Source organism: Lipophrys pholis (assembly GCF_963383615.2).
Source record: "Lipophrys pholis genome assembly, chromosome: 2".
NCBI lineage: Eukaryota > Metazoa > Chordata > Actinopteri > Blenniiformes > Blenniidae > Lipophrys > Lipophrys pholis.
This window is the reverse complement of record NC_137636.1, coordinates 17,151,282-17,164,772: the sequence shown is the minus strand read 5'-3', so window position 1 is coordinate 17,164,772 and position 13,491 is coordinate 17,151,282. Positions and strand designations below refer to the sequence as shown.

Here is a 13,491-nt window from a genome sequence, read left to right as displayed (position 1 = left end):
TTTTTAGACAACGAGCGCATTATTTCAAGCAGCACAAGAACTGATGAGACTCGGCGCAGGGTCATGCAACTTAATCACCAGAGAGATATACATAAATTGGCAAATCGGTAAAAAAATAAATAAAATGCTGAAATGGGATGGGATGGTTGAGAGGGTGCAGTGTTTGGATTTCTAATGGCTTTCTGTACCACCGCATAAAAATTGAAAGGACACTTCTCAAGTGTACTCTAATGAGTTCCTGAGAGGTTGTCCTTTAGCTGCCATCCTGTGAAATTTAAGAAAATCACAGATTTGCTTTTCCCCAATATTGATTTAGCAGAGGGAAATGACTGGCTGACTGAGCATTAACTATTATGGCAGAGGCCTCCAACCTAGTTCTCTCCCTGCTTCAGCATACCAGAATCTAAAGATGATGTCGTCACAAGGATTGTGAAAAAGCCCAATAATGAGCCCCTCATTTTAATCAGGTGTGTCGCAACTGGGAGAGAGCTAAAACATCCAGGACAGGGGCCCTCGAGGTTGGAGACAAGGGACAAGTTATGCGACTAATAGGGTTCAGCTTTATTCCTGTCATTAGTGGAAATAAAGAGGAGAGGCTCCGCTCTCATGTAAAATTTGACATTCTGTCGCTGTCTTTGACATAGGCAGGAGGAAACGTGAGGAAAGAAACTGGCTAGTGGGAGGATACTAAATTGTGGGGTTAAGTAAACCAATTAACAGCTGCCCAGCAATTGCTTGAGTTACTGTGTAAATAAGAAAAGAGAGTGGCTGGTGGTTTTGGGTGAAACAAAAGTATAACTAATGTATTAGTACAAATTTACTATATTATTGTTTCTGAACATATGAAAACAGCAACATAAAAGAAACATGTCAAAACAGCTTAACGGAACTAAAAATCAAATTAACCAGGGGATAAACAACAAAAGTCACAACATCAATTCTATTGTAGAGTACAAGCAGGCTGTTAAAAGAAGGGAGCCCATCTCCTTTTGTTAATGGAGAGCAGAAGAGACACGCTGTTGTTGGCAGTTGCTTTAGAAATGATAATAGGGTCCCTGGGCATAGGCATGCCCAGTTATATTTAGTAATTGAGAAATGATTTGAGGACCTTGGGATTTTGTACAAAAGTAATGATCTGTATATCATTAGGCCCATAAATCTCTGTGCTACCAGCCATTAAACCCAACAGCAAAGTTGTGTGAAGCAGTAAAAATCATTTTATTCTGGCATCCTAATGCATGGAAATGCTCATCTCTAATGGATGGACTCAGAGCAGAAGGTTGTTCACTCTTTCAAGTTGGAAAATCTCGAGTAATGCATTAGCAAGCGTGCAAGAGAAGAGTAGCAGCTGAATTTCACGACAGATTTGAATGCGTTTGACAATGTTTCCTGTTTTGTTCTTTATGCGTATTCATAGATGATACATCACCTTTCTTATGTTTGTAATGCTTTATTCAGTTATTTATTCAGCATTGGCAATTCTGTTCTAAATGACAGCTATAAGAGTGAAGGTTTTATGATCTTTAAAGTCAAAGATGTTGAATTAACAGCAATTTTTTTTTTTTTTTAGCTCAGTTTACTTTTATATTACTTAGTTCTTGCTGCATATAATTATTCCTGTGATTCTTTTATTAAACATTCTTTTCATTTTTGGTTACATCTTAGTTTTTGCAGCCTTGAGCTGCCATCATCCCGACTTTTATTTTAATTGTCAATACCATTAAAGTCAAACTCAGCAAACTTTTTTTTTTTATGGACTTGTTGTTGCAATACAAAAAAAAATGTTTATGAGAATTTAATCATGTATATAAAAAAAATAGAAGAACATTTTATAGACCAACTTAGCCTCTTTGAAATTGGGGTTGTGCTTTGCTCATTAGATCTGTTTCTTTCATCCTCTGTGTGTGCGTGCCTGTGCTTGAGCGTGTATTGAACAAGAAGAAAAAAAGAGAAGTTCAGCTAAGAGTATAGTGCAGAGAAGAGAGAACAGAGTCAGTGGCACCTCTCATCAGCAATGATGCAGTCAGCAGGAGACTGTAGGGGCAAATAACGAGGATGTGATCCAATATTTCCCATCATGACAGGCTAATTACCAGAAAGCCACCCCTTGTTAGCTCAGAAGACATTTTGATGGAAAGGATAAGTGTCATGATTCATTGCAGATATGTCAATATCATGTCCACGAGCTGTTCAAAGCAGCCTCGGGCATATCTGCCCCAGCCACCGGGGCTAATATATTCTGACCAGTTTTTAGCAAAAAAAGTATATACATGTGGCGTGATCTACATTAGTAAACTCCAGCACCATTTCTCAGAGATTGGTAAGAGATTGACTTAGAGAGCAATAGTTACTCTGTCACTGAACAAAGCAAAATGTCTTCGTTCTCTTCACTCTCTCTTTGGGAATCTGGGTGCACCCATTCCTCTCCCAAACCACTTTAGACTGATAGATACACACACAGTCATCAAAACTAAATATGTCGCAGTATATTGTATTCTTTCATTTGTATTCTTTCACCACTCATATAAATGACTCGCAATCAGCTTGTCTGCAGACATTATACGCATGTTAGCTTTCTGCGGGCCAGGAAACTAAGTACCCTCTTTTTCACGATTTGAAATCATTTTCTTGATCCTGAACCCAAACTGACAGTTTGACTTTTTCAGTTTTGTGCTTGTCGGACGCTGTTGCTTTAACTTTGCAAGTGTCTCACCATATGATTTAAGTGTTTACTCAAAAAGGAAAGGCTTCCTGTGTCGTGTTGTCAAATCATGCAAAGATTAAAAAGTATATAATACATGAATCCTTGGTCTGGAATAGGATTACCCTGCTTGGCTTATCAAGATTTGGTGCAATGGATTTAAACAACAAAAGATGCTGACATGTTGGCTAAGAGAGCAAAAGCAATTATTAAACAATGCAAGGGCCAGAGGAAGCAGCAATATTCTTGTCATTTAAGCACATTTCTGCACATATTTACATACATTATTCAATCAGAGGTAATGACCTTTCATCCGATTTGCATTCATTAAAGATGTGTTCTCTGGAAATCAGGAGTGAAGATGGAAAATATGTTTATTATTATCTTACTGACAAGATTAAGCATCTCCATGACAGATTCCGCTCAGGCACGTATACTGTAGCTTACACATACTTACGCAGGTTTGTTCTTTTGAGTACATGTATGGCTAATCTTTTTCAATTCTTCCCAAAACAAGTGTGAAGACAATAGATGGTTCAGAACAAAAGAGAGGCCTTAACATTACTTACCTCAATCCTACACAACAACAATACAAAATTGTGATTGGTACACTGGTCATGTCCATTTGTGATTTTCGTGTGTTTCATAATAGTTATTCCTCACACTAAAGTGTTTTTATAGATCACCTTTTTTAATTATACATCTTAAGGACATTCTTTGTTTTGGTCTTGTATTTATTTGCCAGAAAAGTTGCAAAAGTAACTTGGTCCGTTATAAAGCTTAAACTATTAGCATCAGTGGGAAATCATAAACAATACTGTTTCTGTTTTGTGTAAACATTCTTTGTCATTTCAGTACTGGTAATGGATATGCCAGTACTATTGTAGGCCATTAAGTACATTAATATCCTGAATATGTAAAAGTATTGAAATGGAGATGTCTTGAGAATTTCATTCAAATCCATGACCCGCAATTTCTTCCTAGTATTTCCATATTTCCTTTCTGTCCATCTAACTGCTTTTAACTCCTTTGACCACACATATATCTCGACCTGCTGATAATAAAGAGTGGAAATGGAAAAAAAAGTATTCCACTGATCCTTTTCAATCATTCCCTTGTGAAGCACAGTCATCGGAGAATGAAGGGTCGATTAATCCAGTGGGCTGACATTTAATTTTTCTGTCTTTTCATCTGTCTCTTTCCTGTAGGGTGATGAGGTCCTGACAGTCATCAAAATGAAAGCGCAGTGGCCAGCCTGGCAGCCACTTAACGTGTAAGTGAAATATTTTAAGTACCTTAATGCCTCCTGCACATCCAATATGCACTGCAGGTTTTATCAGACAATTATTACACTTCAGCTAATTCTCACAATCACATAAAGGGCGATCTTTCCTCTACTTGACTTCACGTGGAATGAATTAACATTGTTTTCATTGTTTCATGCCTACTGCGTGACTAGTGAGCAGGCCTTCACCCAAACTGATGCCAGTTTCAGTTCATAGAGTGCATCAACTTTTCACCAGAGCGTACCAGAGTAAATCAGCTCCTCCCGAGCAGACTGGTGCCAAGGAGGAGCAATATTAGTCACATGGAGATTTCTTAAGGTAAAAGACAGTGCAAAAGCAAGTTTATTTATAGAGCAACATTCAGAAGCAAGGCAATTCAAGTGCTTAACGAAGAATTACAAGAAATACATTAAAGCAAGGCAATTAAGGCGATTAATCCTAACCGATTAAGATTATGAAATACATTAGAACAAAGTGATCAAGAAGATAGTAAATAAAGTAAAAGCTTTATCAAGACAAAGGTGATGTAATAAGTCAAATCTATTGTTTAATGGAAAGCCTGAGCAAAGAGTGATGTTTTAGTCCTGATTTAAAAGAAGTGAGTGTGTCAGCAGGAAGTTTGTTACAGGGTTGAAGAGTGATTTGTTTCTTGTGACTGAAACACTTATTAAATCTTACGGGTTTGGGTGTTTCATTTTCTACAAGTCAATCTGAGATGTGTTTAGGCCCGAGACCATTCAAAGCTTCATAGACAAGAAGGAAGATTTTGATTTTGATAATTTACCACTCATGCAGCCGGTGCAGAGATCGAAGCTCACTTGACACAATTGTATATTTGCAACTCAGGCATGAACAGTTACTATTTTCTAACCCCCTTAGCAATATTAAGAGCCACACAGGAAGAACGAATAGCATTGTGTATTGGGTCATTTTCAAAATATGTTGAAGGATCATATTTCACTTCATCCATTAAAAACATGTCTGGAGGCAATGCAGTGTAAAAGAAAAACAAAGTCAATGTTTAGGTGTTAATCGTATAAAAAAATAATGTCACAGTCTGTAAATTAACAGCATCTGATGGAAATAAAATATTGTTAAGGTCTTTTTAAAAAAATAGATTCATAACAGTACTCAGTATAGATCAAGTGCCCAGATGTAAGTAGATAGACAGATAGATAGATAGATAGATAGATAGATAGATAGATAGATAGATAGATAGATAGATAGATAGATAGATAGATAGATAGATAGATAGATAGATAGATAGATAGATAGATAGATAGATAGATAGATAGATAGATAGATAGATAGATAGATAGATAGATAGATAGATAGATAGCTGTCCCTGAGCGTTGAGCCTACCAGATGAACCAGTTCATTCCAGAGCTGACGGTCTTGTGCCAGCTGCTCTGCATTCTCCACAGCAACTCCATGTTGTTGGAGGTCGCCCGTACAAATAATAAATAAATACTGTACATAGAATTGTTAAAAATCTGTAAATCTGTGAATATTTACAATGTTGAACATTGTGTAAAGAAAGGTATTGAAAAGCGACTAAAGGGCAGATATAATAAGATTATTCTTCTTTTCTGCTCCTTTTCATTCCAAATGTGTTGAACTGGAAGTTTTTGTTACTAAGACTGTTTATTTTCATTCTATTTCATTTTTACTTTTGAATGAAATAAAGAATTACAACAACAACAACTTAGAATGGGATCAATATGCATCAGGACTGACTGGGTATGAAGCAATAAAGTAAGAAGGTGCGCCGTGTTTTTAACACTTCTAAATCTTTTAAAGGAAATTCATTCCATAAAGATGTCACATTTATCTCACGCACTTTTCTGACTTACTGTGAAGGTAGAAACGGGACTGATTTTAAGATTGATAACATCTGCAGCCCAGGGTCTCCCTGGTACTCTCTCCTCTATCGGCTCCTTTCACTTCTTATTTCTGAGTCTTGTTTGGTAAATTCCTTGAATCAGTATGTAATACGCTGACCATTAATAATTCTTGGGTAACACTGTAGTGTTTGTGACGGCTCATTTATACACAAGCAGCCCCACTATGACAATCCTATGATTGCATTTGATGTGATTTGAATTTGAGGACATAAGAAATCAGTCATTTATATTGAAACTGATTAAACTGTAGAAGTTAGACACTATTTCACTATTTGGCGTGTTCTTTTGTAGATATGTCAGCTGTGATGGATTATCTTTTTCAAGTTCTCTGCGAGCTGATCTTTAGAACATATTAAAATAACTGGAAAGCAGCGTGTGCCTGCGGGGCAGGAAATCAATCTTACAGCATTGTGGGTTTCTGTACCAAAGCTTACAAAGTTTGAAGTTTCTGAGGCTAAGTTATCATTTCCAAAGTTGGACCCAGAGCTTGCTGAAATGTGGAAGCCCAAATGAAAGAAGCCCTGGAACTGCCAGCTACACAAGCTCACAATATGCCCATTAATTCACCCCTACATTAATAAATAGGACCCATTTAATTTATTTCTCATGTAAAAAAGAGGAACTTTTTAAATTTTTTTTTGAACTTCAGCAGCACAAAGGCTTGTGTTGTGTTGTTTCTACTACCACAGGGCCTCAGTGAGGGCTCTGAGATTAGTCTCCAAAGGGAAGAACACAGCCAGGAACAGAGGCCACGATATCCATGAGGGCTAATTAGCTTACTTGGTGCTGCTTATGCAGCCAAATAATTATTTCGCACAGTGATTGTGTACAGTACACGTAAGTATGTCGGCTCAATTACAGTGGTTTGGAGCACAGAGAGGAAATGATGGTGTTTTTTTTTATTTTTATCACTAACTTTGTCCATGTCATGGATGTATTAATCTAAAACTGTTATTTTTTAATCAAATAAAAAATGCATCATGTTGATGTTTAAGGCATGTTAAAACTATTTATTTTTTTGTTATCCACAACATAGACCCTTTTTTTCTATTTAATAGTGCCATAAAGAAACACGACCACAACAAAACATATTTGTAGCATGAAACAAAGTAAAGCAGCTTAGAAGATAAGCCTCCACACATCTTATTCACAGATTATAAATTTTGCACCTCACAAGGTCCCTCTTTATATCTAGCTTTACATATTGATCATTCCACTTTATCTTGCTTAAAGTTTCTTGGGGCGGCATCCAGTCCTAGCAGACATTTTGAAAAAGGCATGGTAAATGGACATTTTAACACTTCTGCTGTCTCAAGGCGCTTTTATCATTTATGTTCGCCTATTAATGCAGACATATATTTCCACACTCACACACCAATGGGGAAAGCTGCCATGCGAGGTACTGTCACACTATTGGGAGCAACATTGGCTCAGCGTCTAGACCAGAGACACTCAGCACATGGTCATTATGACACACACACACACACACACACACACACACACACACACACACACACACACACACACACACACACACACACACACACACACACACACACACACACACACACACACACACACACACACACACACACACGACTAACAGAGACACACAATAAAAATCGCTCAATTCAATTGACTATGGGCACTTTAGAGACGTTAGTCTAACCTGACATGCATGTCTTTGGACTGTGGGAAAAAAAATCCATGGACGCACAGTAAGAACATGCAAACTCCACATAATCCCCGTTTCCTCTGCACAAGAAGTCCAGCGATTGAACGGGATGGTCCGGTACTGTTCAGGTTTCCACCGCAAGAATTGTGGACGGTACCGAAATAATCGCTCCAAAGGTTGAGGCCTTTCCGTCGCCCTTCCGTTGGGGTACTCAGAACAATTGAACGGTCTGATTTTGAGGAGCCATTTGCTGATTGGACAGTGATTTACTACACACCCTCAATTTTAATATGTTGGCTGTGTGAATCCCTAGTTGTTAACATATTCAGCTTTGCACTGGTTGTTTTTTTTAGTTTTTGGTTTTTTTTGCTGCGCAACTTTGGTCCCAAAAGAGCAGATGCGAGGCAAGGACCGAGACCGGGACTCGAGCGCAGCGCTATGGCCGTAACCGAACCGGGATCGGAGCTCGGAGGCAGCCGCGGACGTCCGTCGGCCAGCTCGGAGCAGCACCGGTGCACTACTGAGTCCACTAGTTGCGTCATGTCGCGTTGCTGGCTGGGGCTCCATTGCTTGGGCCAGCATGTGTCCGCACACACTGGCTGGCTCTGGAGCTCCGGTTCCCCGACACCAGAAGTTATGGAACCTGCCGGTGTATGCCGGCCAGCGGCTTGAGACGCGACGTGATGCAACGTGATGATCGAACTTGGACCGCGTCCACACATGGGGGGCACTGGAGCTGCTCCAAGCCCCTCACCCCGGTGTCCGTCCTCACATCGCATCCGTGCTCTCGGCCCCAACGCGGAAGTTGCAGCTGTCACATCGCCGGTGACGCTAGGCTGTCACGTCGCCGCTCCTGGGGATGGGTATCAGTTTTCTGGCAGGCAGTGACTTTTTGGCACAACACCGGCGTTCACTCTCTCAGGACCAACACGGAAGTTGCAGCTGCAGCTCTGTAGCTGCAAAAAAAAAAATAAGCGAACAAAACAACCAGTGTAAAGTGGAGTACGTAATCAACAACAACAGAGGATTCATGAGGTCTAGATAGACCGGAGAATACGGTAAATGTTTGGTGGCTTTTGTTAATTATAAGAACTATATTCATTCCTTTAAAGAAACAAAAAAATAAATACAGTTTAACTATCTTTTGATTTCCATGCAGCCTCCTTTCATAAACTGTACAAAGCAAATACATACACTGTGAAAGCTATAAAAGTCTTCAGTGTTTGCAAACATCAATTCATTTATCATAGTTGGCTTGACAGGATCACCTGATAATACGGTGTTAAATCCATTCTCTGAAACTCCCAAAGCTCATGTAATACTCAACAATCAGGGATTCATCTAAGCAACTGAGTCTGAAGATTGGGACTGCAATTAAAAATATCAAAGCCCCACCACTTAACAGTTTCAGGTGTTTTGTCTGACAAAGCTGTGAAAAGATGTACAGAAGTCAACACATTGGATGTGGAAAGGTTTTGGAAACCAACTCAACTTTTGAATAAAGTCACACATCTGGTGCCTGGGGAAGGAAGATAAAAACCTACAATACGCCTGCAAAGAAGCTGAGGAAATACACCACCCTGAGCTGACACATACAGTTCATTGTTCATTGTTCAATGCTGATGCACTAAAAGATCGACATGAAAGCTACTATAAGAAAAACGTACTTGCACCTAATATAAAATCTAAAGTAAGTAGGACTTGCATTGGTTTCCAGCACATTTACTCAGAACTCGCCATACTTGCATAACCCAAAAACCCGAACCCTCTTCAGCATGTGTTCACCAAAAAATAGGGGCCTGAAGTAATGTACCCACAGTGAAATGAGTGCCCATGGAAAGAAATATACAGAATGACATGAACACATTATTTGCAATTGCTTGCAGGCTGTTAAGAGGGCCCAGAAAACATTGGTCATTCAGTTGGAAGATTTATTTAAGATACTTTCAACTTCTGGATATGAAAGTAAATGTTTAAGGGATTTAAACAGATGTTAAACACTGTATGTACGACTACTCAAAGTGGTGATACTACTCAATGTGGAAATCTGTCTACTCAGGGTCTTTTTTAGCTGTGCAATATCGTACGTGCGTACGTGCTTGTTTTTAAAAAATCCCTGACATCCGTTTTCATCTTTGTTATGTATATGCAATAAAACTAACTGTGTTTCATGTGTAACACTGTTGTATTTGGTAAAAAATGGTGCACTGTTTCAATCGGTCATAAAAGGTAAAATAATTGCTGTAACAAAGGGCGAAAGCAGCAAAAGCAGCGGAAACACAAAAGGAGAAGAGAGGTGGGCGAAAAGAGCAGAATGAGGCTGAAGAAATGGAGCCATTATCACAAACATTACTGCAGTATGTCTCGAGCAGTCCCCACAAACCCAGAAGATTCCAAGCAAAGAGAGAAGTAGAGAAAATATTAAATGTGACAATACACTTTCCAGAAAAAAGACACACAATTGAAGCTCATCTACTAATACACCCATATTGATTGAAGCGGCTGTGATATCTTTTCAAAGAGCAAGATAAAATGGAAAAGGGTAGCACTGTAGACCATTATATCCACATAAATACTCTATGAACTTCAATGGAAATACATGCAAAAGTTTATAGATATAATTGTCAAGCAATGTCTTACAAACTGTGTGTGTGTGTGTGTGTGTGTGTGTGTGTGTGTGTGTGTGTGTGTGTGTGTGTGTGTGTGTGTGTGTGTGTGTGTGTGTGTGTGTGTGTGTGTGCGTGTGTGTGTGTGTGTGTGTGTGTGTGTGTGATTGCCTTTTATGGTCATGGCGTAATATAACATGCAACAATCATTTATCTTGACAAATCTATACTGACAACAAAATCTAACATTTTGGAAGTTGATGACTGTTAAAAGTCAAGAGACAACAAAACAAAGACATACACATTCACAGAAAGTGCAAAAGATAATGCATTTCTCGTAAGAGCAAATGACATTTTAAAAGTGTTCTGCTCTGCTTAATACTACTATAATACAATTCCTTCACAACTTTTTAAGACATGAGCACCGACTAAAGTAAACCAACTCTTATTTAAAATGTGTAAATTTATAGGGAAACGCCAATTTTAGGAGTTTTTTTCTCTGTGGCATGTTGTGAACATATAGAGAAATGTACATTGTAAGTGTATAAATAGGTGATTGTGGAGCAGAAGTTAACACAAAAATCATCAAAAATAAAGTTATGGCCGAGGTAGAATTTGATTTAAATTCTTCTGAAATTTAAATTCTACTGAAATTGCCTACCTGTGTTTAACCTTGAATCAGGTCACTCTTTCTAAGCAGCTTCTCAACAGGTACATTCATTTTTTTCTGATCTATTTTGCTAAAGTAGTACTCATTTCAACAGTAAAAGCTTTTTCTTTTTCTTCCGTTTTCCCTTTTATGATAATTGTATACGTCTCTCTTAAAGTCTTCTCCAAACTGTCAACTCGTGTGATGCACACAAAAGAGAAAAGCCGACAAACCCTGTATTCAGTGTGAGCTGATTTGTTACCTCTGCATTCTGAAGTGAGGAAAAAAACACGTGTGTGTGAACTTAAAAGCACTATGAATTGAATGCACAAAAATTCAACTTTTGCACTCGAACCGTACCCGTAACCGAAATAAACCATTCATTCATTCATTCGTTCATTCATTCAGGTGATTGTCGACTCTTGTGTTCCGAGTTTTTGTAAGTGTGCATTATATTTAAAATTGTTTTGTAAGCATTGAGAAAAGACAGGCAATGGTCCTGATAAACAGTGTATTGTGGGAATAAAATGTAAGTTGTTTTTTGTTAATGGGTATACCAGTGTAAGAGACACTTTTCTTTTTAACTTAAACTGTATCAAGTTGTATCAAACCTAAAAGCCACAAACTGATTCAACGTCAGTGTCTCTTTAAGTCAAGGACAATGTATTATGGATTATTTTTAATACGTCCCCTGTTGTTTGTAGACTGTTGATCAGCTTTTTCCAGCTCTTAGTTTGAAATGTAACAGTATTTGGAAATGGTACATTTTTTACCCATGGAATGAGTGCAAAAAGCAGTTAGATTGTGAAATGTAATGTGATGATAAATTGCATATCTAACTTTTCTTCCATTTTAACTCCGTTCACGCCTCCTTTAGAGTCAGACCGGTGCACTCACCCCACTCTAGATTTGTTCAGCCTGTAATTACTGAGACACAAAGCTGAGATGTCTTAATTGCTTTCTACCATTGAAGACTTAAGATAAAGTTGTGTTGTTGATTTCTTCATATAATAAAAACAGAGGGCGTGAAGCAAATGTTTGAAAAAGCAGCAAAGAAAGTTCCCTTTGCTGAGAGGAGAGACAAATATGACATTTAAATGTAGTTGATGTCACTGACTGTCAACACAGGTAGACAATCTTACAGTCAGCAGACATTGAGGTAGTCGGTACTTAAACTTATTGTCAGAACAACTGCTGAAACTTCAGTATATCACTATTTTTGAGGCTTTGGACATCGCTGTGGTGTTGCACTTGCCTAAGATGCCACCTTGAATATCACAACCTTCTGTGCCAAGCCTGAAAAAAGGTTCCCCATCAAGCCCCCTTTGCTAATGAAGCCACGATTCCATCACTCACTTGGTCAGTCTCGGACGCTTACATCGATTGTCTGCACATCAGTTGTCTGGTGCAATTTGTCTAACCCCTTGACGACCCCATAAAATGTCCCAGTGCTATTTGATTTCTGCATATTTACGTCTTTCTGAGGGGAAAAAAGTAGTAAAGTAGCCCAGATTTGATTGACATTTTCCGTATCTAATCGTGCCTGATGTGTGTTACACGCCTCCGACAGTTCAAGCCAATATTGGACGACAGCGAAGCTCTTTGGTGCAGGGGAGAAACTGCAAATAAATAATAAACGCCCTTAAGTGCTGGATGAGTCGTCTGGCTTATGACTTTCTTTTACAGAAAGAGAAGAGGATGGACATTTGTGTGAAAACACAAAAATTATTTTGTTTTACTATTATTTTGCACAGAACAACACATAAACAGACAACAAGCCCATAGACACAAATGGGAAATTTTTTTTTTTTTTTTTTTTTTTTTTTTTTTAAGGTCTATTGTGATCTTTAGGAGATGTTCCTGATTCCTCACATCAGAGTCTGATGCGAAGCCACCTCTGACTCTCTTTGTTGCATCGTATCTTCCCACTCACTTCCAAATCACGTTCCTCACTACAGTATCTTTCTCCTTTCGTTTCCTCACTAAAGATACTTTCCATTAGTCCACCCCCTCTCTGTGCCACTTTCCCATTTATACTGGATTAAACTGGTTGCCTGACAGCTTCAGTACCTTCACGACACTCAAGTTGGCTTGTTGTTCTCTTCCAACTCCCACTCTCTTGTCAGGCTTCTTCCTAATAACCAGACGAATACTTTGGTGTTCTGTAAGTTCCACTTGATTAGCAGTGAGGAAAAAAAGGTATTTGTGAGGAGTGTAAAATGGAAAGCTTTTGAAGACAAGGATACAGCTGGTAATGAGCTGCTTTTTACATTTCGGAGTTGATAGTGGGGCTTCATAGTGTTTTATAGTTGTATACCCAATTTCAAGGATAAAATCTCGTCCACTAGCCTACCGGGCAGTATTTTTTGTAACCTGGAAATTGCTCCTTTTAATGATGTAGAAGTGGCCAGAAAGAATCACTGTCCAGCTGTTCCGAACAGGTATTTAGATTTTTTTAACCCCTTAAAAATGTCATATCCATGCATCCACATTATTCACACCCATCCTCTGCAACATCAGGGGAGCTCTTATGGGGAAACCTCAAGCCGCCTAGACCAAATGAGATGTACTATCTTGATATATCATCCTCTAATTGGAGATGACTCCGGCGAATCCTAATCAGATGCCAGAACTATAACCGAGCACACTCAAATTGCTCTTCTCAATGTT

General features: G+C 38.6%; 1 protein-coding gene across 2 annotated transcripts in view; it reads left to right on the top strand.

Annotated features, from left to right (window-relative positions):
- The window catches only part of spon1a (spondin 1a), a 71,475-nt gene that overhangs the window by 43,059 nt on the left and 14,925 nt on the right, over positions 1–13,491 (top strand). For both annotated transcript variants that reach the window (XM_080490249.1, XM_080490250.1), the window contains exon 7: positions 3,910–3,974. In XM_080490249.1, the coding sequence (XP_080346375.1) occupies positions 3,910–3,974 (65 nt within the window). The remainder of the gene's footprint in view (positions 1–3,909; positions 3,975–13,491) is intronic.